Source organism: Apodemus sylvaticus, chromosome 12, assembly GCF_947179515.1.
Source record: "Apodemus sylvaticus chromosome 12, mApoSyl1.1, whole genome shotgun sequence".
Taxonomy (NCBI): domain Eukaryota; kingdom Metazoa; phylum Chordata; class Mammalia; order Rodentia; family Muridae; genus Apodemus; species Apodemus sylvaticus.
In genome coordinates this window covers 40,149,694-40,175,624 of record NC_067483.1, presented here as the reverse complement: position 1 = coordinate 40,175,624, position 25,931 = coordinate 40,149,694, and the positions used below count along the sequence as shown (strand labels likewise).

The window sequence follows — 25,931 nt, the reverse complement described above, 5'->3', positions numbered from 1 at the left end:
TTCCAGGAAGCCACTTTTGGCCTGAGAATTTACCCAGTATGCCTAATCAGGGAGAAGACTGCTATTTTTATTTCTATTCTACATGCACCAAAGTAAGACTGGCATCTTTAAATCAGTTCTTTCTGTGTTTCTTAAATAAAATCAGCAAAGATTTCTCTGTGTTCTAAACTGTTTCTATGTTGTGTCTTGCTCAGCTGTTAGATCACCTGCTAGCAATTTTTAATAAAGAATCATGTATTAAGAACACATCACTCATTTTTTTCCCTTTTCTTTTCTTTTCTTTTCTTTTTTTTTTTTTTTTTTTTGGTTTTTTTTTCGAGATAGGGTTTCTCTGTGTAGCCCTGGCCGTCCTGGAATACACTCTGTAGACCAGGCTGGCCTCGAACTCAGAAATCTGCCTGCCTCTGCCTCTCAAGTGCTGGGATTACAGGAGTACACCACCACCAGCCGGCTTATTTTTTTCCCTTTTCATTTATATATAATTATAATTTTTCCCATGTGCCACAAAACCCCAAAATGCTTATGTTATGCAGTCAGTCATCATCCTGCCATAATTCATCTAGTCCAAGTGCCTCTGGGGGACTTTGGCCTCTGTGACTCAGCAGCTTGGATTTTTTTTTTTTCTATTTTGTTTAGCTGAGTGGGTGGGTTGTATAATATTTGTGGGCGCTGTTATGGGTTAAATTTGACCTCTTCCACATTTTCTGCTAGTAAGAATAAAATACTATCTTTTAAAATATGCTCTTTTAAGAGTTTTGCTTTCTCTGTCAGAATGTCCTATTTGTCTGCTTGAGTTTTTGGTAGCACTATTTAGGTCTACATGTCATTTTCTCTTACTTTTTTATGGCTAATCCTGTAAACTTGTCTATTATAGTAGCTTGTTCTAATATCATTGTGGTACTGTGTTTAAACGGATAAGTCTAGCTAAGCGTGGTAATAGAAATAGAAGAGTTGCAAGTTCATCCTGGGCCATACAGCCAGACCCTGTCACAGAAATCCCAGGGGTGAGGGGCATGAAGTTTTCTACTGGGTGTGTAGTTCAGCTGGAGACACTTGGAAGCACGAAGGCTGCTGGATTCAGCTCCTGACATTGCAAAAGAAAAGCAAGATTTAAAATAATCAAGACTTTAATATTAGCATTTTCATTTAATATCAGCAGTTTGTACAATAGCAATTTATTTCAGATAATAAAAGTAACTAATTTTTTTAAAGATTTATTTACTTAATTTATGAGTAAACTGTAGCTGTCTTCAGACACATCAGAAGAAGGCTATGTGGTTGCTGGGAATTGAACTCAGGACCTCTGGGAGAGGGGTCAGTGCTCTTAACTACTAAGCCATCTCTCCAGCCCACATTTATTTTATTTATGAGTAAACTGTAGCTGTCTTGACATACCAGAAGAGGACATTGGGTAGCATTACAGATGGTTGTGAGCCACCATGTGGTTGCTGGGATTTGAACTCAGGACCTCTAGAAGAGCCGTCACTGCTCTTAACCGCTGAGCCATCTCTCCAGCCCCCTAAAAGTAACTATTAGTCATATATTAATTATGCTTGCATCACTTGCAGCAGCCTTTCAGCTTCCCTTTTATTTTCTTTGAAAAACTGAAAAATATTGATGTCAGGATCTGAAGCTGTTTTGAAGATGTGTTAGAGGATATTTTCTTTCTTGGCTTTTCAGCTCCTTAGTCTGTCACTCAGTACACTGAGGAGATCTGGGTGTGATGGCACATTCCTTTTATCCCCAGCACTGGTGAGGCAGGGACAGGTGTTCTTTATGAGTCTGGGACCTGCCTAATCTACATAGTTCTAGGCATGCTGAGAACTTGTCTCAAAAAACAGCAGAGAAGTAGGTTAAGGCTTGGGGGGACAACTCAGTCAGTGAAGGATTTGCATGTAAACATGAGAACCTGAGTTTGATAATCCAGAATCCACAGCCAGGTATGATGGCAAGCAGTTGTTCTGGGGATGTAGAGAGGGAGGTAGATCCTTGAGCCCCTGGTCAGACCACCTAAATCTGCATGGGGGAGTTCCAGGCCAGCGAGGGACCCTGCCAAACAAACAACAAAAAGCAACAGGTTGGCCGGGTGGTGGTGACACATGCCTGTAATCCCAGCACTTGGGAGGCAGAGGCAGGCGGATTTCTGAGTTCAAGGCCAGCCTGGTCTACAGAGTGAGTTCCAGGACAGCCAGGGCTACACAGAGAAACCCTGTCTTGAAAAAAAAAAAGCAGCAGGTTATTCTATTACAGATGTACTGCTTTCAATGGTTGGTATTGTTATGTTACAGCTTGTTTTCTGCCCTGCAGGTTTTTGCTTACTGGTGTGTTTGGTAGTCTTTGACATTATTGCTATGGACATGTGCCATAAAGTCCTTTCCCGTTTTGTTTACAGGGTGACAGCTGCCCATTCCGTCACTGTGAAGCTGCACTAGGAAATGAAACTGTTTGCACCCTATGGCAAGAAGGTCGTTGTTTTCGACAGGTGTGCAGATTTCGCCACATGGAAATTGACGTAAGTTTCCAATCTTTGTTGCCATGGGTATATAGAATCAATAAAAAGTATGAGGGCAGTGGCTAGTGAGGGTGGGGTGACTCAGTAAAAGCACTTAACTGCCAAGCCTGGTGAGGGTTGGGGTGCGGGCATGCTGCTACACACATGTGGAGGTCAGAGAACACCCTGACCTGCAGGAGTCAGCTCTAGTTTAGTTCTACAGTATGGAACGTGTGCTAAGATGCTTGGGTTTTGTGGCAAATACCTTAACCTTGTGGCATCTTGTTTTAAGTTTTAAAAACACAGTTTTAGGGGCTTGAGAAGTGGCTCAGAGGTTGAGAGTGCTTGCTGTTCTTCAGAAGACCTTTGTTTCCTAGCACCCATATGGTAGCTCACAATCATCTAACTCTACTTTTAAGGCTCTGATGCCCTCCTAGATTTACACGAACACCAGTCACAAATGTGGTATACATTATACATGCAAGAAAGACACGCATACATAGAGAATGAACTAATTTTTTTCTGACCTACTTAGGGATAAATTACTGCCATCTTCTATTTCCCATAAATGTTGAGCATTTCCTACAAACAAGGCATTTTCCTACATAACTGTAGCACAGCTAAGAAAATTAGAATATGAGAATTGGCAACACTTTTGTCCTCATGCGGGTTGCCACTGTCTAGTCATATCTTATATTGAAGGAGCAGTCACACTTACAGATCTCATGTGGTGTACGATGCCTTAGTCTCTCCTTCATCCCAGGGCACTATTTTTCATGATAGTTGTTGGGCAACTGTTCTGTAACATGATTTAGTTTATTTTTACATTTTCATTATTAAATTACAATTGCATATCTCTCTTTTTTTTAATTGTATGTGTATGTGCTGGAATGTTTCTGTACCACATGGATGCAATATAACTGTTAATAAGCCTTGTTCGGGATGAGTTGTGTAGTGCTGTTGGTTTTGGGTTTCTTTTTTTCTTTCTTTTTTTTTTTTTTTAATTTATTTTATGAAAGTTCACTGTCACTGTCTTAAGACACACCAGAAGAGGGTGTCAGATCCCATTACAGATGGTTGTGAGCCACCATGTGGTTGCTGGGAATTGAACTCAGGACCTCTGGAAGAGCAACCATTGCTTTTAACTGGAGAATCTGTCTGTGTCTTTCTCTGTCTCTGTGTCTCTCACTTTCAATTTGCTTACTTGCTTGCCGTTTGAGATAGGGTCTCTCTGTGTAGCCCTGGCTGTCCTGAAACTTAGTTTGTAGACCAGGCTGACGTCAAACTCACCTTCCCTTGTTCCCCAAGTGCTGAGATCAAAAGTGTGTACCAACACATCCTGCAAAATAGAAACACATGAAACAAATTTTTCTATTGGTTTATGACTGGCTGATGAAAGTTTTGTAGATGTAGAAGATAATGGGAACTTGACTGGCTGTTTCCCTTAGAAGCATTGGTGTAGTAGTCACAAACTCAGGGGCTAGGAAGATGACTCGCTGGGTAAATTAGTTTGTGCTGCACAAGCATGGAGACATGCCTTTGAATGCCTAGCACCCACATAACAAGCTGGGCATGGCTGCACTTAGATACTAGCGTAATGTTGGGAGCAGAGGCTGGAGGGTCTGGGGAGGTGGCTGGCAGGTCAGCCCAGGTGAAATCAGTTTCAGCTTCAGTGAGAGACCCTATCTCAAGGTGTAGTAAGGTAGAGAGCAGTAGAGGTCCTCAGGGCCTGTTCTGGCCTTCACGCAGATACCTATGCACATGTACACATTTTGTAGCAAAGGAAAAGGAGGCTGGCCAGGCATTTGGTTGTCTCTGCTCATCAGGCCCTTAAGTAACTGAAGGAGAGTAGAGTATCTTATCCATATCCTAAACTACCATATTATCCTGCTTTCTTCATTAAATGTGGGCTCTTAGGGCTTTCAGGATAAAGACCTGGAGGGATGAACAGCTCTTTGTACCTCTCTGCACGCCTAAGCACCACAGTCAGCAGCCTGTCTTGCTAAACGTGACCTCCTGGGTCAGAGCTTAGAACTTTGTTTACAAAAGCAATCACAAAATTAATTTAGGACTTACTTCGCTTTTTATTTGAAATCTGTGTTCTCTTTTACAGAAAAAGCGAAGTGAAATTCCTTGTTATTGGGAAAATCAGCCAATGGGATGTCAAAAACTAAACTGCGCTTTCCATCACACCAGAAGTCGTTATGTTGATGGACTGTTCCTACCTCCAAGCAAAAGTGAGATTGGTTTTGATTCTAAAAGAACAGTTGCTTCAGTGAGCACCTTCTATTCACACCTCTGCTAGTCCAGTGGGAGCAATACTATTTCTAGTGTATAATGAAGGGAACAAAACCTTACAGAGGTTAGATAGTGAGTATGCACAGAGAGGACCAAATGTTTCTTGTCAGGTCAGATGTTATTACTATAGTTAGTTTCATTTTTATTTTGTACCAAACCTTTAGGTGTTTTCAATAGAAACTTAATTCTTTAGACTTAAGTCTAAACTTAATAGGGCTTAACAAATTGGGTCCTCTGCCTATTCTGTAAAATGAAGGTTTACTGAATACATATTTTCAGTAATGTAAATACTGGTTTTGTGTTAATACTTCAGAGTGAACTAGTTGGGATAGAGACCATTTGACCCACAAAGCCAAAAGTACTAGCCATCTAGCTCTTGTGGAGACAGGCTGATGCGCTGTGACCTGAACTGGCTGAGAACTTGTGTCCCTTCTGCTTTAGCCTCCTGAGTGTTGGGATGATTATAGTCATTCACCATAGCACCTCATGGACTAACTAGTCTAGCATTTTATAGGTTATCTAAAAATGAAAAAATTCGTAATGAAGGCTACCTAAAAAAATGTTTCTCCTGTCGCTCCAGGGCTGAGGGTCAAGCCCAGGATTTTAAGCTAGACAAGCCTTCTACCACTTTATTATAGCCCTCTACCACTATTATAGCCCCAGACTTAAAATAAATCTTGACTCCACAAAAATCTGTGGCTTGTTTTCAAAGTCCCTTTTTAAATAATTTTTATTTATAATTTATAATAGGGGAAGGTGGCTGTGATTTTTAGCACTCAGAAGGCTAAGGCAGGAGGAATAGAAGTGTGAGGGCCAGCCTAGGTTACATAACAAGACTATCAAAAAAAAAAAAAATCCCAGGCAGGAGGTGGAGGCAGGTGGTCTCTGCGTTTTTTCTGTTGACCAAATAAATTGTAGAATCTCAATTTTTAAAAAGGAACGTCTGGTATTTAGAACTAACTCTTGGGGTTAGTGCTTCATTGCCTGTCATCTCTTTATCTCCAATAAAGGAGTCATTGGTTCAAAAAGACTTTTGTCTTCATGGAGACTTTAGAATGAAACTGGGAAAATTAGGTTTAAAAAAACATATAGGCTCTAAGAAAAATGTGCCAGATGTATCATAAAGAACAGGGGCGTTTGTTGAGTAGGGATTATAGTTCTGTGTTCTTAATTTATGTCTGATTTTGTTTGTTTAGCTGTGTTACCCACTGTGCCTGAGTCACAAGAAGAAGAAGTAAAGGCTAGCCCGCTCACGGTTCAACAGAACAAATTGTCTGTTCAGTCTAACCCCTCCCCTCAGCTGCGGAGTGTAATGAAAGTAGAGAGTTCAGAAAACGTTCCCAGTCCCACACATCCGCCTGTTGTAATCAATGCTGCAGATGATGATGAAGATGACGATGGTACGTTTTACCTGTAATGAACTAGACAAGAAAAGATTTCTTCTAGACTTGTTCTTATTGGAGGTTTGTCTTACATGTGTGCATATAGATCAGTTTTCTGAGGAGGGTGATGAAAGCAAGACACCTGCCCTGCAGCCAACTCCTGATGTCCATAATGGATTACGAGTGGCTTCTGCCCGTAAACCTGGAGTCAGTTTAAAGCAAGGTAGGAAGAGGCTGTTGCATGTCTAACCCTAGAAGTATCACCGACTGTTGAAACTACCATTGACATTTAGTGCACAGCCACTAAGCTCTCTCCTCCTAGCAGATGTGCTGTGTTCATAGAATGTGCACTTTCTTGTAAGTCATTTACTCAAAGCATCCTTGAATGCCTGCAGTGAAATACAAAGGAAAAGGCTATAGTTCCTCATGTGGTTCCCTTCTTGGGTTTCTCAGGTGAATGTTTGAATTTTGGAATAAAAACTCTTGAGGAAATAAAATCAAAGAAAATGAAGGAAAAATCCAAGAAGCAAGGTGGTAAGTCATTACAAATTTGGCATGGATACTTGCATGTTTATCAGACAAGAATAATAAAGATACTTCTGGCAACAACAGCCAAATTCAGTTACTTCTGTGGCTTGTTTGAAGTAAAACAAGACAACCGGAGCTGTTTCAGTCCTCACTGTCAGAGTGAAGTCTGTGTCATGATTTAAACCCTGTTTATCTTCAAATTGGTAGATGGGTTTTTCAAGATAGGGTTTTTCTATGTAGCCCTGGCTGTCCTAGAACTTACTATGTACACCAGGCTGGTCTTGTGTGCATAGAGATCTGCCTACCTTTGCTTCCTGAGTGCTGGGATTAAAGGCATGTGCTACCATGCTGGGATAATATCTTGAAATATTTAACTATAAAACTATAAAGAACAACAGTTAAAAGCCAGGCATTGGTGGTGCATGTTTTTAATCTCAGCACTTGGGAGGCAGAAGCAGGCAGATTTCTGAGTTCGAGGCCAGCCTGGTCTACAGAGTGAGTTCCAGGACAGCCAGGGCTACACAGAGAAACCCTGTCTCAAACAAAAACCAAAAAAGGGGGGCAGGGACGGGGGGAGAACTACAGTTAAGAGCCGTATTAAGGGGCCGGTAAAGTACTTGCCTCACAAGCCTGACAACCTGTGATCTATCTCTAACCCACATAAAAAGCCAGGTATGGTGACGTGTGCTGGTAGTCCTGGTTCTGGGGGCAGGAGGATTGCTGAGTTTGCTGGCCAGCCTAGTCTAAGCAGACCTTAGGTCCATGTAAGACATGGTCTCCTGAGGAATGAGGAGAGATAGCCGAATTGACTTCTTACCTCTACATGCAAACAGAACCTACTGAAAGAACATTATGTCATTAGGTACAAGAGGCTTCTGAAGATCTACAAAGATTTTGCTGGAGCTTGCCTATCTCAACCTAGTTAAAAGTGGTTCCTACTCTAAGAGATATGTACTAAATAGGTTACAGAGTTGTTCAGAGAAGTCTGTTCTTAATGCTTACTCTGTAGGAACCTTGTTTTGAGGATGATGATAATATTCAGGTGGAAACAATGGAATTGCCAAGGCTGATGGCTAACCATGCTTCTGCCTTAATCTTTAGAATAGTGTTAGCCTCACAGGTAAGCAGAAGACCTAGTGTCTACCTAAGGGAGGCAGCAATCTCATAAAAACAGACTTGACTTGGGTCAGCCTTACTTCCCACAGGTTATTTATTTGCCTTTTTTTATTCAGAAGGCTCCCCAGGAGTTTCCAGTGCTTTACATCAGCCTCAGCCCAATCCAGGCCCTGAGAAGGAGAATGTTCGGACTGTGGTGAGGACAGTAACTCTATCAAGCAAACCAGGTAAGCTAGAAGCAGGTCTCAAGAGTTGTTGGGTTGTAGGGGCTTGGCAACACAAAAGCCTTGGCTGATACATTTGTTTCCTTTGCAGTTTCAGGAGGACTTGAAACATTTTGGTCAATATGAAGTTTAAAAATTGGTACATTTGACCTGTTTAAAAAGTTGGAATTTTTAGTCATGTAGTCTCACATATATGTGCATCTAATTTAACATTTTCTCATTGCTTCAACAAGTTTCTTGGCTGTTCATTTTGAGTAAAGAATGTTCTTATATCTCTAGAATGATAGAAAAATGTATATCTTTTTACTAAATTGTTTAAAATCTAATAAATGTTCTTATATCTCTAGAATGATAGAAAAATGTATATCTTTTTACTAAATTGTTTAAAATCTAATAAATTGTCTTAATTTTGGTTACTCTTGCTATGACCAGTCACCATGACCAAAGCAGCTTGGGGACGAAAGAGTTTAATATGCTTCCCCATCACAGTTCATCATCAAAGGAAGTCAGGACAGGAGCTCCAGCAGGGCAGGATCCTGGAGGCGGGCGGGTGGGAGCTGATGGCAGGCCTCGGAGGGGTGCTGCTTACTGGCTTGCTCCTTGTGGCTTGCTCAGCCTGCTTTCTGATAGAACCCGGGACCGCCAGTGCAGGAATGATGCCATCCATAGTAGGCTGGGCCTTCCCATATCAATCACTAATTAAGAAAAAGCCCTATAACAGTGCTGCTCAACCTTCCTAATGCTGAAACCGTTTAATACAGTTTCTCATGTGGTAATGACCCCCAGCCATAAAATTATTTTCATTGCTTCTTCATAACTGTAATTTTGCTACTGTTATGAATCATAATGTAAATATCTGATATCCCTGTGAAATGGTCACTAGACCCACCACTATCACCCAGGGAGGGGTTGCACCCCACAGGTTGAGAATTGTTGCCCTACAGGCTTGCCTTCAGCCTGGTCTTATGGAGACATTTTGTTAATTGAGGCTACTGTCTCTGTAGTAACTTTAGCTTGTGTCAAATTGACATAAAAATATATTGCATAATAATGTACATTTAAGTGTTCTATTTGAACAACAGACATTTGGAAGAAGGCTTATTCTCTCTAATGATAATGTTAGATAACTTTTCAAGGTACACAAGGGTAGTTTGGCTAAGACCAAAGCCTTTTTCCATATGTTTGGCTGCTGTTAATAATGCCATGCTGTTGCATGTTTAGTAGACTATTTTTATCTTGTTAAATAAGACTGAGACCTGATTTTCAGAATATCTCCTTAATGGGCATGTAAGAATATAAAGTAATAATACTCAATCAAGTAACAGTGGAAACACTTTATTCTGTCATTTCAGAAGAGCCCTTGGTTAGACTGAGTCTTACTGAGAGACTGGGGAAACGAAAACTTTCAGTAGGTAAGTTAGATCTTGTGTATATTCTGTGTGTTTGTGAATTAACATGTTACCTTGTTGAGACTGTTCTAAGCGCCATCAGTACTGACACACTGGTCAATCTGCCTGTATTCTTGACTGAATTTGTAAATTTTCATGTGTGTGTTACACCTTTCATTGAAGCTACAGCAGTTTATAAAGTATTATAACTTAATTAGATTATAACCTTTTGATTGTGAACCTGTTAATGGCTAAGCCGTGTACAGGCTATGGCTAACCTTTTAGAAGGTCCTAGGTTTAATAATTACAGGCTTGAGCCAAGCATGGTAGCATGTACCTTTGATCTCAGCGCTCAGGAGGCGGAGGCAAGAGGATTTTTGTGTGTTTAAGTCCAGCCTGGTATTTATAACTATTCCTGGCCAGCCCAAACTACATAGAGAGACCCTAGTCTCAAAAAACAAACAAAAACAAAGAGGAGACAGGTTTTTTTTTTTTTTTTTTTTTTTTTTTTAATGGTTCTCCTAATGGTTCCCTGTCCATTACACCTTCCCTTTTGGCTAGCCAGTACAGAAAGGCCAATTGTATTATAGTCAGACAGCAGTCTGCATTGAACTTAACTGATCATAGAAACAAAAAAAAAAAAAAAAAATCAGAACCCGGGCTGGAGAGATGGCTCAGTAGTTAAGATCCTCCTCCCTCCTCTTCTTTTTCTCCTTGTTCCTCCTTCTTTTTATCTTTCCCTTCTTTCCTTCTACTTTCTCTTTTTAAGGCAGGATTTGATCATCTAACCATTTTCCAAAAGCTGGATTATAGGCATGTGATACTCCACCCAGTTTATGTAGAGCTAGGTATTGAACATAAGGCCCTGAGAGCTACAGCTCTAGCCAGAGTCTTGGATTTTTTTTTTTTAACTGTAATTGGAATTTTTATCTGTAATGTGACCTTCAGAGTCTTCATACTCCAGGAAAAATCAGCACTGTAATTTCTTTTACTATCTTCCTGAGTTTATTATGAATTCAGAGTTTGGTAGTATCTTAGTCAAGGTTTCTATGATGTGATGAGACCATAACCAAAAAGCAAGTTGGGGAGAGAAGAATTTGTTCATCTTATACTTCCATATGACTGCTTATCACCAAAGGAAGCCAGGGCAGGGACTTGGAGGGCAGGAGCTGGCACAGAGGCCATGGAGGGGTACTGCTTACTCCCCATGACTTGCTCAGCCTCCTTAGAGAACCCAGGGCCATCAGCCCAGGGATGGCACCACCCACAGTGGGCTGGGTCTTTTCCTCCTCAATAGATAATTAAGAAAATACTCTACAGCTTGACTTTCAGAGGCATTTTCTCTACCGAGGTTCCTTTTGTTCAGATAATTCTAGCTTGTGTCAAGTTGACATAAACCAGACAAACAGCCTGCACAGCCATAAAGACATTGCTGCCTTTGGGCTTTAGCTGCCGCCAGGGCCGAAATAGCGCTCCTCCATGAGTCAGTGTGGAAGTCTAGTCATTTTTTCAAGTTTCATTCATGTATTAAATTTCTGGGGTTTTTTTTTTGTTTTTGTTTTTTTGTTTTCCCCAGAGCTGAGAACTGAACCCAGGGTTTTGCACTTGCTAGGCAAGTGCTCTACCACTGAGCTAAATCCCCCACCTCCTCATTCATATATTATTATTAACTTTTTTTTCTCTTTAATTTTTTCTTTCTGAGTCGTTTTGGCTTTTAACATTGTTCTAGGAAGCTGGTGGACAAACACCATTTAAATGCAGAAAACTTTCAGGGGTGTCTTTTGTTTGTTTATTTTTTCTTTTTTGGAGACAGGGTTTTTCTGCATAACCTTGGCTGTCCAGAGACCAGATCTGGGAACTAAATTGCATATTTTTGTTTTTTACTTTGTTGAAAACCAAATCTTAAAGTGAGTCTCCCTCTTTGTAGGTGGTGAGAGTGACCCCCCATTAAAGCGAAGCCTTGCACAGAGGCTGGGGAAAAAAGTGGAGGCGCCGGAAACCAACACTGATAAAGGACCAAAGAAAGGTAAGGACTGGCTCTTGCACCCAGTTCCTGCCTGTTTGAATTATAACGGGTATGGATCCTCGGGTTTTGCTGAGGCGAGTTAGGAACCTGTTTTACTCTACTTCTCAGTGTTTACTCTACTTGATTCTAAATAGCTAACATTTAACAAAGCTAACAGTTGTCAACAACCACTGGAGTTCATAAGATAGGAGTATCCAGGGGAAGGAGATTCTTGGTCCTGTGAGAGTGCATTCTAACACAGTGACAAGCTAAAGGTTATTTTACAGTTACCTAGCTGGTGAGTTGACTCAGCTGGTAAAAAAAAGCACTTGGCACAGTGTGGATGTGTTTAATCCATGCAGTGACAGTGGGGGAGAGAATTGACATTGAAGGTGTCCCCTGACTCACACATAAGCCTTAGTGAGGCACACGCAAAGTAATAGTAGTAGTAAATAAATTAAATATCAGAAAGGAGCCGGGTGTGGTGGTACATACCTGTAATCCCAGCACTTGGGAGGCAGAGGCAGGCGGATTTCTGAGTTTGAGGCCAGCCTAGTCTACAGAGTGTGTTCCAGGACAGCCAGAACTACACAGAAAAACCCTGTCTCGGAAAAAAAAAAAAATCAGAAAGGCCTGGGTGAGCCGGGCGGTGGTGGTGCATGCCTGTAATCCCAGCACTCTGGGAGGTGGAGGCAGGCGGATTTCTGAGTTTGAGGCCAGCCTGGTCTACAGCGTGAGTTGCAGGAGAGCCAGGGATGTACAGAGAAACCCTGTCTTGAAAAAAAGCAAATCCAAAAAAACCAAAAAAAAAAAAAAGGCCTGGGTGTAGTGCCAGATGCCTTTAAATCCTAGCACTCACACAGAGGCAGGTGGATTGCTGTGAGTTGGAAGCCAGCTTAGTCTACAGAGTGAATTCCAGGACTGTCAGGGCTATGTAGAGACCCTGCCTCAAGTAAACAAAAAACAAACAAAAAATCCTAAGGGGAAAAATATTAAAAAGGGATCAAGAGGTCTAATTTGCACTTCAGGCCTGGCTTGTATCATTGAGAAACAGTAGGAGGCAAAGGGCTAGCTGGGCTGTGAGCTGTTACATAGCCCACACAGGGCTGCCGAGTCTGCTGGTGGTTAGAACACATGCTGGCCCCTCACAGTGGCCTGTAACCTTAGCTTCCAGGGTCTGATGCCCTCTTCTGGCCTCTGCAGGCACATGTGCAAATACGGTATAGACAGATAAATAAAAATAAACCTTGAAAAGACCTAAGATAGTTCAAGAAAATAGACATAGTGGTATAGATGAATGTCTAAATCAGGATATTTAAGGTATTTACAGTGCTGTCTGTGAAGGAGAGAGGTCCTAGGTAGGACCTCTTTTTTCCCCCCACTTTTGTGACTTAGGTAAAATGCTGGGTTAATTAATGCCTGAGGAGTAGATGGAGATTTTTTTTTTTGTTGTTTTTGTTTTTTTTTTTTTTTAGATTTATTTACTTATACATGTAAGTACACTGTAGCTGTCTTCAGACATCAGAAGAGGTGTCGGATCTCATTACAGATGGTTGTGAGCCACCATGTGGTTGCTGGGATTTGAACTCAGGACCTTCAGAACAACAGTCAGTGCTCTTAACCACTGAGCCATCTCATCAGCCCCTGTTTTTGTTTTCTTGTGTGTGGATGTTGAGGTTCAGGAACTGCCACACAAACCGTCCATCTCTGAACTCAGTTAAGCAAGAATAGTTTATTGAACATATATCCTAATACTGATCCATCAGAACCACAAAAAGTAATTGTGGCACTGATCTGTCCTCATGGTAGACTTTTTATATGAGAAACCAGGTTTAAAGTTTTAAAGGCAAGCAGCAAAGTTGTACAATATTTTCAGCTAACTAGACAATGTATTATCAGCCAGCTTTTAATCTGATTGGTCCTAAGTGACGTAGGTGGATGGGTGGCGAGCAAGGGAACTTAACGTTGAGAAAGTAGAGCATAACTAACTCAACTATAACTTTTTGGCTTATTAGTAGCATTCTTTAGTTGTCAGCTATAGATAATTACTTCTGGGAAGTGGAGGCTGAGAACTTGAACTTATTTTAACCGTATGAGCAAATGGAGATTTAATGCAAAATGGCTATAGTTACCTTTAAAACACCAGGCCTCCACATTCCTCCCTTAAGCTTAAGTCTAATCGTTGGCTCTTAATTTTTTTTTTCTGAGACCAAGGGGGACCAATTAAACTTTTATTTCAGCCTTTGTTAGCATTTTGTAATTTTGTAATTCAGTTTGTTGACTTAATGATAAGTGCTCCCATGCTGGCAGACCCTGCTGTGCCCATGCCTACTAGGAGAGAGAGGCACAGAGCTGCCCTGGCCCAGGATCAGAATAATAGTTTACCTCAGGAAATAGGTACAAAAGTTTCAGTGAGGATAAAGGGACTGATGACAGAGAGGCACAAGTAAACCAAGTGCCTTTTGAAGATACTAAATAGTATGAGGAAATGTGTGTAGTTAACATCTGTAGGTGAATTGTTACATTACAGTATTGAAGGGACTGAGACTCTGATATCTTATCTGAGCCTGCCTATAAGCAGAGGCCTTGTCTTTCAATCTCTCCCAGAGTCAAGGTGGGCTTATACCCCCAAGGGCATAGTTGTCTATTTGTGTACCCATTTCTTCCGTCCTTAGGTTTTAGATAGTCAGAGGGGGAAGGAAGAACTCTTGGGGTAGGGGAGAGATGACCAGGGTTGGGGAGAGGCCTGTCAGCTGTGTGGTGGAATCAGATTGCTGGGTGGTTAGCTCTTGCTTTCAGGTTTTGTTTTCCAATACTTTGTTGAGATTAATGATGTCTAAGACCCTGTTATTGATGGTCTGGAATCTCTGGATGATAAACATCATTCCAGGGTCCTTGCCAGATGTGTAAAAGCAGAGTCCCCAAGTCTTCCCTGCTTCCCATACATTACTGTTATCTATCTATATCTATATCTATCTATCTATCTATCTATCTATCTATCTATCTATAGATATTGGTTTTTGTTTTCTCGAGACAGGGTTTCTCTGTGTAGCCCTGGCTGTCCTGGAACTCACTCCGTAGACCAGGCCTCAAACTCAGAAACCCACCAGCCTTTGTTTCTGAAGTGCTGGGATTAAAGACATGCGCCACCACTGCCTGGCTATAATTTTTTATCTTAATTTAAATGGGGTTGATTCCCCACCCCCACTTCCCACTCCCCACCCCCCAGGCCTCAGCAGTAGAACTTTCAGGAAAGTAAACTTTTCTACTTCTTGCTCAGGAAACTTTGGTTAAGTAAATGTTTGCAATTGGTGGCTTTTGTGCTTAGGACAAGCAGAAGATCTTTGTCCGATTTCCCTCATGTGTCAGTTACATCATCACAACTTAGCAGTGTGCCCAGCACTTGCCTAGTATGTGTGAGGCCTGAGGAAAATCTACAGAGCCTTTGCCTAATACCCACGTCTCAATTAAATTGGCAGTCTGTGAAAGCAGTCCATGACGTCTATAACATACATACTGTCACCACTGCCACCTCACTGGTGGCCAGGTTGATGCACTGACCTGGCTAGTCCTTTCCCCCTTCGCCTCCATGCACATCATATGAAGCTGCACACTTGATCCACGGGATGATCTTCCCCAATAAAAGAGCATTCTTTGGTTAGGAGGTGTGCAAATAGCTATGATCCCCTATTATAACCTCCAAGCAGAGAAATTTAGAACAGAGTTTTTGAAGTAAAAATATTTAGAAAGAGCCTGGCCTTTAATGCCAGTTCTTAGAAGGTTGAGACTAGGAGCTTAAGGCTAACCTGGTCTACATAGCAAGTTCCAGGCTAGCCAGAGCTACTTAGTAAGACCCTATCTCAAAGAACAAACCAAAAGATTGAGAAAATTGTACAATAGTAATATTTTCTGAATTCAGTAGTTTTTGCACACGTAGGCACTGCATGCATGTGTGCATATACAGGCATAGCATTCATGTGGTGGTCAGAGACAGCTGTGTGAACTTGGTTCTCTCCTTCCCCCAACAAGGGTTCTGGGGGAGTCACACTTGGATTGTGAGGCTTTGTCCACTAAAGCACCCCAGTACCCTAAAAGGTTATTTTTTTCCCCCTTTTTGGAGTCTGGGGTGTTATGAGGAGTGTATAATTCATATAAATTAGTTCTAAAAAAAAAACATTTAAGAACTTGAAGGTGTTGGTTTGGTTGTTTGGTTGGTTAGTTTGGTTTTTTGAGACGGAGTTTCTCTGTGTAGCCTTGGCTGTCCTGAAACTTGATCCATATACTAGGCTGGTCTCTGCTGGGGCCAAGGGCTCAACTAAGGCCACCACTGCCTTTTGAGATTTTTTTCTTTAATTACATTAGAAGTACAGTCTAATTTGTAAACATTGGAAAGGTATTTGACCTATAAAAATTATGTTTTAGCTTTTTTAATTTTGAAACTTTTGATATTTGAAGTTTCCAAATCTCTGAAGGAGTGATTAGGCTGTCTGCTATTCTGCTATTTAGTCAGGGAGGAGGCAGCAGGTACTTAAACAGTCAGAAGAGCAAACGCTCCAGTGCTGTCTTTTTTTTTGTGATTCACCTGTATAGTTAAGTTAGAGCTTGTATTTGTATGTGTATGTGGTGTGTGTGTGTGTGTGTGTGTGGTGTGTTGTTATTTAAAGACAGAATTTTTCTAAGAGGGGATCCAGTAAGGATTTATTATATGATAGATAGCTGTCATAGAAAGTTGATTCTAATAGACTAGATATGTAGCTCAGTTCACAGGGTATGTATGGTCCCTGGGTTCAATCAGCAGTATTGGAAAGGGAGGAAAGAAGTCATTTTCTAAGTAATAGAAAACCAGTTGCATTTTGTCAGATAACAAGGATATGAACAGAACACATGCCACTCTTTATCTGTTATGGTTGGTTTGTATGTGCGGGCATCATGGCAGACACCTTACTCCCAGTACTTGGGAGACAGGCAAGTGGATCTTTGGGAGTTTGAGACCAACCTGGTCTACACAGTGAGTTCCAGGACAGCAGGGCTAAGTCAAAAAAGCCCAAAGGATTACTTTTTATATTCGTGTGTGTGTGTGTGTGTGTGTGTGTGTGTGTGTGTGTGTGTGTGTGTGTGTGTGTGTGAGTGTGTGTGTGTGAGTGAGAGTGAGATAAAGTGAAAGTGAATATCCATGTATTCAAATAGTCTGCTTTTGTTGTTGTTTGTGGTACTGTAGTTTTAAACCTAGAGCTTTTGCACATAATAGGTAAACAACCTACTGTGTGACCCTGTTCTCCCAGATTTGCTGTATGCTATTCAGGACCCAATGTGGTAATTTTTTTATAAGACAGTTTTAAATTTCATATCTCTGCTTTGCATGTTAGCCTATATGTTCTCATTCCCACCTTAACTGATTTCTCTATTATTTTGTGTTAGTATCCTTAAAAAACAGCCTGATGGTGGCTCCTTATTTTCTTGGGAAGGAAACAACCACCATAACCACTCTTTTCTTAAGACACGTTCTCAGTTCTGTAGTCCAAGCTGGCCTCAAATTCAAGCAGTCTCCTGTCACAGCTTCTGGGGACTTGGCGGGATTACAGATGGGGGTTATTTATGTTCAGCATTATTCTCCAAAACATTTTAGGATTTTCTATCTCCCTGACGTGGTATAACTTCACTCTGGTGAATGTAATCACAGATCTTCCTTGGCAAGCCAAGGGTTCCGTGGGCCCTTTGATCTAACTTGCCTTCTCGGTTTTTCATAAGTCCATGTAGCTCTGAAGTAGCTCATTGCTAGAGAACTTGACTAGCATGGTCAAGCCCTTGGTTTGATCCCTGTTACTCTTAAAAACAAAAATATTTTAGGCTTTGTGATCCATAATCTAAGTGGCAGTTACTCAGCTCCACCATTGTGGTGTGAAAGCAGCCATATGTGAGTGTGTAAATGAGCAGTTTACAGAAGTAGGTTACAGCCACATCGACTTGTGGGCTGGAGTTAGCTTACACTGTTTCAAATGGATGATTGACTTTTTGCATTATTTATACTTTCAAATGAATGTTTTTTGACATTTGCCTTCAGAAGAGTTTAGTTCTGGTCTTTTGCTTTTGTTTTTAACCCCCTACACCTTAATTTTTTTGTAGGCTACCGTGGAGTTTTTTAATGAATGCATTTTGTTTGCTTGCTTGCTTAGTTTTGTTTCTCTATTTGGTTTTGAGATGCTGGAAATAAAGCCAGGGCCTGTGCAGGCTAGGCCATGCAAGTAGTCATCCTGTGGGGGTGTTCTCTGTCCCAGTCCTAAAGTATCTGTCTTAGTGAGTTCTCCTATAGGTCGTTGTTGCTTTTGTGTTTATTAACCCAGGGCTGACTGTTAACTCTGCTGTTGAATAGAATAGTGTTTAACTAATCTTGTAGAGTTATATCTACAATGTTTACACTTTATCTATTGCAATAGATTATTCTCAGAAATTCTTAAGATTGTTCTACCATGACATTATTTTTTTTCATTGTTATTGTATGTTAATTCTACTTTTAATGTCTTTATCATTTCAGTAATTTTTGGTAGGAATGAGAAACAAGTCTCCCAATTCAGTATTAAGCATGTACTTTTAAGTGTTAATTTTTAGATTAGATTGTCATTGTGAAATGGAAGAAAATATTACAATTAACTTTTCCTCCAGATTTATTTATATTATATGTATGAATTACCTTTATGGGTGCAGATGCATCACGTGTATGCCTGGTGTCTGTAGAATAGGGTTTAGATACTCTAGAACTGGAATTAACGATGGTTTTGAGCCACCATGTGGGTGCTAGGAATTGAATCTGACCATCTGCAAGAATAACAAGTATTTTTGAACACTGAGCCATCTCTCCAACTCTGCAATCATTTAAAAATCTAATGAGAATGCAGTTGTGGTAGCCCTCCTTACACTCTCAGTACTCACAAGGCTGAGCCAAGAGAAGGGTGGGTTTGAGGCTCCCATACTCCAGCAAAGACCTGTCACCAAAGACTTAGCCAGTCGAAACCTAAGTCCTTGCTTTGTCATGGGTACTTTACTAAAATATTCAAGGACCCAGATAGCATCAACTGTTCTCAAAAAGCAGATTATGTTTGGAGGATTAGGCAGTTACAGGACTCTGATCAGTGTTTCACCAGAGAATGCACCAGAATAGAGAATGAGAATCCAAGTTGGACTTACTTAAAATTAACCATTTAAATGAACTCTTTATTTAAACAAGAACAACAAAACTAATGGGTCATGGGGATTCATGCATATAATCCAAGAAAGCAGTAGGATTGCTTTAAATTTGAGGTTAACTTAGGCTATGTTATATCAGGACTTCCAGGCCAGCCTGAGCTTCAGAGAGAATTTATTTGGGGAAAGAATGAGAAAGACAGAGACATAGACAGAATGAGAAGGGTATACCAAGTTCACAGAGTTCCAGAACATAATATATTTAGGAGCTTGGGATATATTTTATCTTAATTAAAATCTTTTACTTGTGTGTGTGTGTGTGTGTCTGTCTGTCTGTCTGTCTTTTACTCTAAATCAGTTCATTATTTTCTTAGCTCTCCAGTAATGGTTGTCTCATGTGTCAAGTGTTCCATATTTTAAACAGCTGTAGAAGGATCTTTCGAGGGTTGAATATGTAAATCAGATTTGTGACCCTTGGGTTTTGTAGGGTATTTTGTTTTATTTATTTGTTTGTTTGTGTTGATCTTGTCCCCTGTTTTAGTTTACCTTTTCTTTTCCTGTTTTAAAAGACACTTCATGAGAAGTTTGCTTTGACCAGTTCCTAGACCAGGGCTAGTGTTTCCACTGTGTGCTTTAAAGCAGTTTCCACTGCCGTATTCCATATAGGTCATTTACTCAATGGTACTTGTCAGACTATACACCATACTTGGGCAGAAGTGTGCTTGGCTTAGTACCCTGTGCACGTCTTATACACACACATTATAAGTGAATGGAGAGCTCATTGTTTCTTTGACTTATGATTCAGAGTGGTACAGGTTTCCTCACTGATAATTGATTTTCAGCCATTGGTATTGTAGAAATACAAATCAGTAGGTTTATTTGTATAAAGAGTTTTTCTTGCAATTATCTACAATTGAGGGTGAAATCAGTGCTATAGATGGGACAGTTGATGTTCTCTTGGATTGTTCTACTTGTACAGTGGAGAGATCATAAATCATTAAGATAATGAGAGCTTAAATATATGCCTTCCCTGAAACAGAGAAAGTTCATAAAACTGGTGAGATCCACGTGAAGACATTGGAAGAAATTCTTCTCGAAAGAGCCAATCAGAAACGTGGAGAATTGCAAACTAAACTGAAGGCAGAAGAATCTTCAGGAGCTGATGATTCTCCATCAGGAACAAAAAGTTCTTCAGTGAGGATCAAAACCTTCTCTGAGGTCCTGGCTGAAAAGAAACATCGGCAGCAGGAAATGGAAAGACAGAAATCCAGAAAGGATACAAGTTATCTTATGCAAACAGAAGATCCTGAAGTGAAAAAGACAGTGAGTCTGTCGACTGTAGCTGTTAGCCAAGGACAGCCCGAGGAGCCTGTGGGAAGAGCCAGGTCCATGCAGGAGGTGCACATTAAGACGCTAGAGGAAATCAAGCTGGAGAAGGCCCTGAGGGGGCAGCAAAGCTCTGAGAGGAGTGGCAACTCCCGACCTCAATCTGAGGCTGCCCCAGGGGCCAAGAGACTGCTCCGCATCCCCAAGAGAGCAGGTTTGTATAGCCCTCCAACCTGCAGCACTGTTCTGCACAGGGCAGCACCTGCAGGAGCCTGGGTAGTTCTTTGAGGGCTTTTCCTAACTGGGGGAATTGGAGTCACCAGATTCAGTAGAGTAAGCTGCATGGTGGTCTGTAGTTTGAGTGTATTCCTGTCATCTTGAGATTTTATAAAACCAGTCTCTTAGCTAAGAGGGTTTTTTTTGTTTGTTTGTTTCTTTTCATTACTGTCTTAGTTTCCTTTCTGTGGTTTGATAAAACACTGATCAAAAACAGCTTGAGTTCGGAAGTATTCTATGGTTCACACTTCCAGATCACAAGTACATCCTTGAGGGAGGTCACAGCAGGACCTGAAGTGTGGTCCCTGAAGGAGCACTGCTTACTGGCCTGCTCTCCATGGCTGCCTCAGTCTGTCTTTTTATATAACCAAGGACCATACCCAAAGTAGACTGGACCCTCCTACATCAATACCAATCAAGAAGATGCCCCACAGGCTAGTCTGATAGACTAGCTGCAGTTTCTTAGCTGCAGTTCCCTTTTCCTAGATGACGACAGCCAATGTTAAATTGTCACAAAAGCTAGCCAGTAGAAGTGTATTCATGAAGAAGGGTTTTATTTTAGTTCATTTCTCCTGAGTTTGCGGCCTTATTAAAGCAATGGTGTTTTTAATATGAATATAGGTGCAAAAGAAGAGAAAAAACGTGAACTTGAAGACAGTGGTGACGCTCCTTCTCAGAGCAGTGTGACTAAGATGGGGCCTAATGAGGTAAGTTTGTTCCCTTATGTCCTAGGCAGACCTTGTCAGGTGAATAATGTGTGATTTTAGTTTTAGTTTACAGCGAATGTCTGTCAGTAATTCCAGTGGTACATTGAGTGTGGTTTTAATTGCTTTGGTTCATGCTTTTGTTGTTTGCTTTTAGGTTTTTTGTTTGTTTGGTTGGTTTGTGAGATTTTTTGAGACAATTTCTCATTATGTAGCTCAATCTGCCTGGCTCAACCAGCCTCATTCTTTAGCGCTAGACTACAACCCAGGACTGTGGGTAGAATTTTTTTTTGTGGAGTTTGTATTTTTTGTTTGATTTGCAGTTGTTTCTTTCTTTATTTATTTGGTGTTTGAGATGGTCTTTGTGACCCTCGGTATCCTAGAACACACTGTGTAGACCTGACTGGTTTCTGACTCAACATATAGATCTGCTTGACTCTGCCTCTTGATTTCCGGGATTAAAACTGTATACCGCTGTACCTGTGGGAGATTCTTACAGTTCTCTGTTAGCTTTCTTTGTTATTATGGTTACTTTATCTGTGTGAGAGCTGGCATGCCAGTGTTCATAACTGAGCCTGGGTTCTTTACAAGAGCAAGTGTCTTAACCACTGCGCCATCTGTTAATAGAAATGAATCTAATACCCAGCTTGGGTGAGGAGGTAAACAGATGGTCATTTTGCAGCCTGCTATAGCTTTAGTAATTCCTTACGGTGTTTGTTTTTACTGACTATAAATTATTCTGATTTGTAAATATAAGCTCTTTTTGGACATCTAGATTTTTTTTCAGTTGTAAATTATATCTTGGCATAAACCTTAATATATAGGCGTCTTTATTACTAGTAGTCATTAGTGTTTACTTAGGGTTGTAGTTATAGCCTATAGGATTTGCGTTTTTCGATTAATTTCATACATTTTCAGTTCTATATTTAACAGCATATCTCCTGTCTGATATCAAATGATGAGCCTCCTCTTTATTCCCACTCATGTAATACTCTAACTCCCTCAGCACAATAAATGAGAGTATACATTTTAATTCTTGGGTTGAACTTGTCCACAGACTTCAGATGAGACCATAAGTGATCCCACAAAACTTCCAGTCAGCAGATGTGACACTGTCAAAGAGAAACACACAGAGAGACAGCAGGAGAGAGGAGCGTCACAAAAGGAGAAAGCAGCCTTATCATCTGTGCGGGGAGACGAGGCTTCTTACACTCGAGTGGTGGGCAGGCCGGTGCTCACTGCTGTATCAGGTGTCACTCGGCACCTGGCAAAACGGCTCCCCACAGAGTCATCCCAGAAAGGGGAGGTGGAAACCTCTGGAATTGGGGACTCAATACTGAATGTGAAATGTGCAGCACAGACTTTGGAAAAAAGGAGTAAAGGTGAGTGGTTTGATACCTCCATCATAGCATAGGTACCAGATTTCAGTAACTCTGGCAACAGCAGAATTGAATCTCCTGTATACTGAGGTCACACCAACAAGTAGTAATATTTCTGAGAGTGATCTGTAAATGTGAAAGGTAGGTAGAGTGGTAAAGTACTTGTCTAGCCAGCACAAAGCCTTGGGTTCCATTACATTACAGCATGTAATCACAGCCCAGTTGTATTAGGGTTGTCTAGAGGAACGGAACCAGTAGAATGAATGTAGACAGAGGGGGATTTATTGGATTGGCTTATGTGATACAGTCTGGGTGGTCCAACAGTGGCTGTCTCATGCTGGAGATGCCAACCTCTGTTGAGTGCCTCAGTCCTAACCATATGCTGTGTTGTAAGTCAGCCAATATATGATGAGGGTTTGTGAGTTTTGGCCACTTGAGACCTATGGCTGGTAGAAGATTCTCTCTCAGGACGCACTTCAGACTGGATTGTTCGTATCCATCTGGGTCGTTTTCCCATGGCGCTCGCTCTTTTCCTCTTTCTAAGGTGCTAGAAGCAGACAGCATCATTGTTTTCTTTACTTTCTCATAAATATTCCAAGTTTTATAATCTGAGTCACCAAATCCTTGCTCTTCTCAAGAGATAAAACTAGAAAACAGAAGGATCAGAAGTTCAAGGTCATCCTCGGCTATATGATTGCAGGATAGCCTGGGATATATGAGACTTTGTCATAGAAAAAAGAAAAACATAAAAGTCCCCATCCAGAATTTCTTTGGTGCATCTTTCCTCTTTGTTTTGAAATAGGGTCTTACTATACAGCCCCAGCTGGCCTTGAATTCAGTCTTCTGGGTGCTTGGATTATAACTGTATGCGACTGCACTCAGTTTTTCTTGTTTTGCAGAAGAAAATGCCTTGGAATACGATAGTAACATTAAAGAGTGTGTCATGGTGACCCATGTGACCTTATTTTTATTCCCGCTATTTGCTCTTTGGATATTGCTTTTTGCTTTGCTTTGCTTTGTTTTTAGGACAGGGTCTCTACATAGCCCTGGCTGTCCTGGAACCCATTCTATAGATCAGGCTGGCCTCAGACTCACAGAGATCTCTCAGTCCTGGGATTTAAGTCACATACCACCTTGCTTAGACACTTTTTTTTCTTTTTTGATATTTCTACTACTAAAGGCATTGTATCTTATTCTGAGCTTCTCTATTTGTGAGAGAGATCATCTAGTTATTAATCAGATACGTTCTATCCCCTGTAGCCAAACCAAAAGTAAATGTGAAGCCATCTGTGGTCAAGGTTGTCTCAGCTCCCAAATTGGCTCCCAAACGCAAGGCTGTGGAGGCGCACTCTGCCGTCATCGCCGCCGTGAAGCCACTCAGCTCCAGCCCTGTCCTACAGGAGAGCCCCACCAAGACAGCAGCTGTGGTAAGACGACCCTTGCAGTGCTGCTTAACTCTGGCAGACAGTTGCCCTTTGGCTTTGTCTGTTTTTGACTCACATTTCCTTTCATTCCCTAAGCATATTGGTTTCTTAGACTGTTAGCTCTAGTCAAAGATTTGAAGCTACTTTACTTATATACTCAGCCCCTGGATTAGGTTTAAACATTGCCTTTGGTCTGAAGCTACAGCTCAGTGGTAAAGTGACCACCTAACATGAAAGGTCCTAGGTTATCAGAGATCTCCAACCATGCCAACCTGGCCCCACTCCAGGCAGCAGGAAGGCAGGGGAAGGTAGAGGTCTGGGATAGTCAGAGCTACATAGTCAGGCTCTGTTTCAAAAAAAAACCAAACCAAACAAAAAGTCATGGGGACATGGTTGATGGATAAGTAAGTGCTTGCTACCCAAGCGTGAGGGCCTGAGTTTGAATCCTCAGCACCCACTTAAAAGCCAGTGTAGCCGTACACTTTCCTGTGACCCCAACACTGAGGGATAGAGACAGGCAGACCCAGCTAAACACAGCTGGAAACCACCAGGTTGGGGTTTAGTAAGAGCCGGACTGTCCAAGGAGGTCAGACAGATCACAGGAGAGGATTCCTTGACACCCTCCTCTGAGCTCTACATACTTGCACATACACACAACATACAGACACACTGAAAGAGTGAAGCCTAACTCAGCAATTGACCTTTTCCTTTGTAGGCTGTTGTCCCACTCCTCTCTGAGGATAAATCTGCCATCATGTCTGAGACAGAAAAACCGAAAGACAGGTAATGCCATCTTAACCAAACTCCATGCCATTTCTGGTTTTGCTCTAAAAAAAGAAATGCCAATAAGTCGCTGAACATTTACAAGTTATCCCCCTTAACTCCAAACTGAGGGCAAAGAGGCATGAACCGTGGGGTTGCTGTGCTTCTGCCTTTACTGTTGGAAAGATACTTTAGATAACTGGCTACATTCAAAATTTGATTCCAGATTAGTGACACTGTTCTTGTGTGTGTCTTTCCTGAGCTGCCGAGGTAGTGAGGTAGTAGTCATTTAACCACGAGAGAAGTGCACAGCCTGGTCTAACAGTCTGTCTTTCACTTACAGTTCTGTGCTGTCTTCAGCCCAAGCTTCTTCAGAACCCTTGCTCCCAGAAGGATCTGGCCCTTCCTCATCCCAGATGGCAACCAAACAACGCCGGCTGAGCTCTGCCTCGACGGGAAAGCCGCCACTCTCTGTGGAAGATGATTTTGAGAAACTAATATGGGAAATTTCAGGGGGCAAATTAGAAGCTGAGATCGACTTGGATCCTGGGAAGGATGAAGATGACCTTCTGCTTGAGCTCTCAGAGATGATTGACAGCTGAAGCTAAAGGGGAGAACGAGGACACTTTTTTTTAAAAAAAAAAAAAAAACCCTCACCAAAAACTGGACTTAGTTTCATCTATTTACCTGAGGTGATAATTTCTTTAAGTCTCAAATTTTGTCCAAATCAAAAGTATACCTCTGAAGTACCTGTGTGTGTCCTGGATTCCCTGGGGTCGGATCTTTTACATCCCTTGATAAATAACTGTCCTGTCCATTTGATGCCACTGTTCAGCATCTGAGAAGACAGTTCTGGAACGCCCTTCTCTCCACACGAGACTGAGCTCCAACTGAAATGGTGCGCGACAACTCAGTGGTCCTTGAGGTGTTTGTCAGTGTGGGCCAGCTTCCCCTGCTGTATTTATTTATGTATTGTCTTAATTTTACCAGAGTTTAAAATGAAGACAGCTGCTAACCATTGTGGACCAAATGTCATGCTGCCACTAAACAAAAACCCACTCAGTCTGTGTTAAATTGTATGTCTTGTATTTGGAGATTCGTCTAAGCTTTAAAGAGGGCTGGGCAGCTCGAGACCCTGAGATACGGACATAACTCTGGACCTGGTCCTGTTGTGTTAGCTGCTCCGTAAGCCTCTGAAGAGCAATAGCTAATTTATTATTACTGTAATTTTTTAAAGGCTTTAAAGTGCCTCAGGGGTCCCCTGAAACTAATTTTCTATTTCTGGGATTCCCTGGATTCTTTATAAGAGATGGTGACATGACTAGGGAAATTCTTTTTTAGTATGAAAATTGTCCCTTCAATACCTTTCTCTTACTGGCATTGAATTATCACAGAGACAGAAAATTGGTAATTTTTTTTAAATCTCTCTCCCAGGAAACTCCTCTTGCC

General features: G+C 41.3%; 1 protein-coding gene across 1 annotated transcript; it reads left to right on the top strand.

Moving 5' to 3' along the window:
• On the top strand, positions 1-25,134 carry Zc3h11a (zinc finger CCCH-type containing 11A). The gene is made up of 15 exons (XM_052201058.1): positions 1-92; positions 2,393-2,512; positions 4,605-4,728; positions 5,986-6,189; positions 6,278-6,394; positions 6,625-6,705; positions 7,932-8,042; positions 9,392-9,451; positions 11,355-11,453; positions 19,651-20,151; positions 20,835-20,920; positions 21,975-22,299; positions 23,557-23,723; positions 24,436-24,503; positions 24,826-25,134. The coding sequence occupies exons 1-15, from the start codon at positions 39-41 to the stop codon at positions 25,082-25,084; spliced, it is 2,376 nt and encodes a 791-aa protein (XP_052057018.1). The 5' UTR covers positions 1-38; the 3' UTR covers positions 25,085-25,134.
• The last annotated feature ends 797 nt before the right edge of the window (positions 25,135-25,931 follow it).

Coding starts and splice junctions, on each gene's coding strand:
- Zc3h11a (XM_052201058.1), top strand. CDS start 39: ATGCCTAATCAGGGAGAAGACTGCTATTTTTATTTCTATTCTACATGC. Junction 6,190..6,277: donor TGATGATGAAGATGACGATG/GTACGTTTTACC, acceptor GTGTGCATATAG/ATCAGTTTTCTGAGGAGGGT. Junction 6,395..6,624: donor TGGAGTCAGTTTAAAGCAAG/GTAGGAAGAGGC, acceptor TGGGTTTCTCAG/GTGAATGTTTGAATTTTGGA.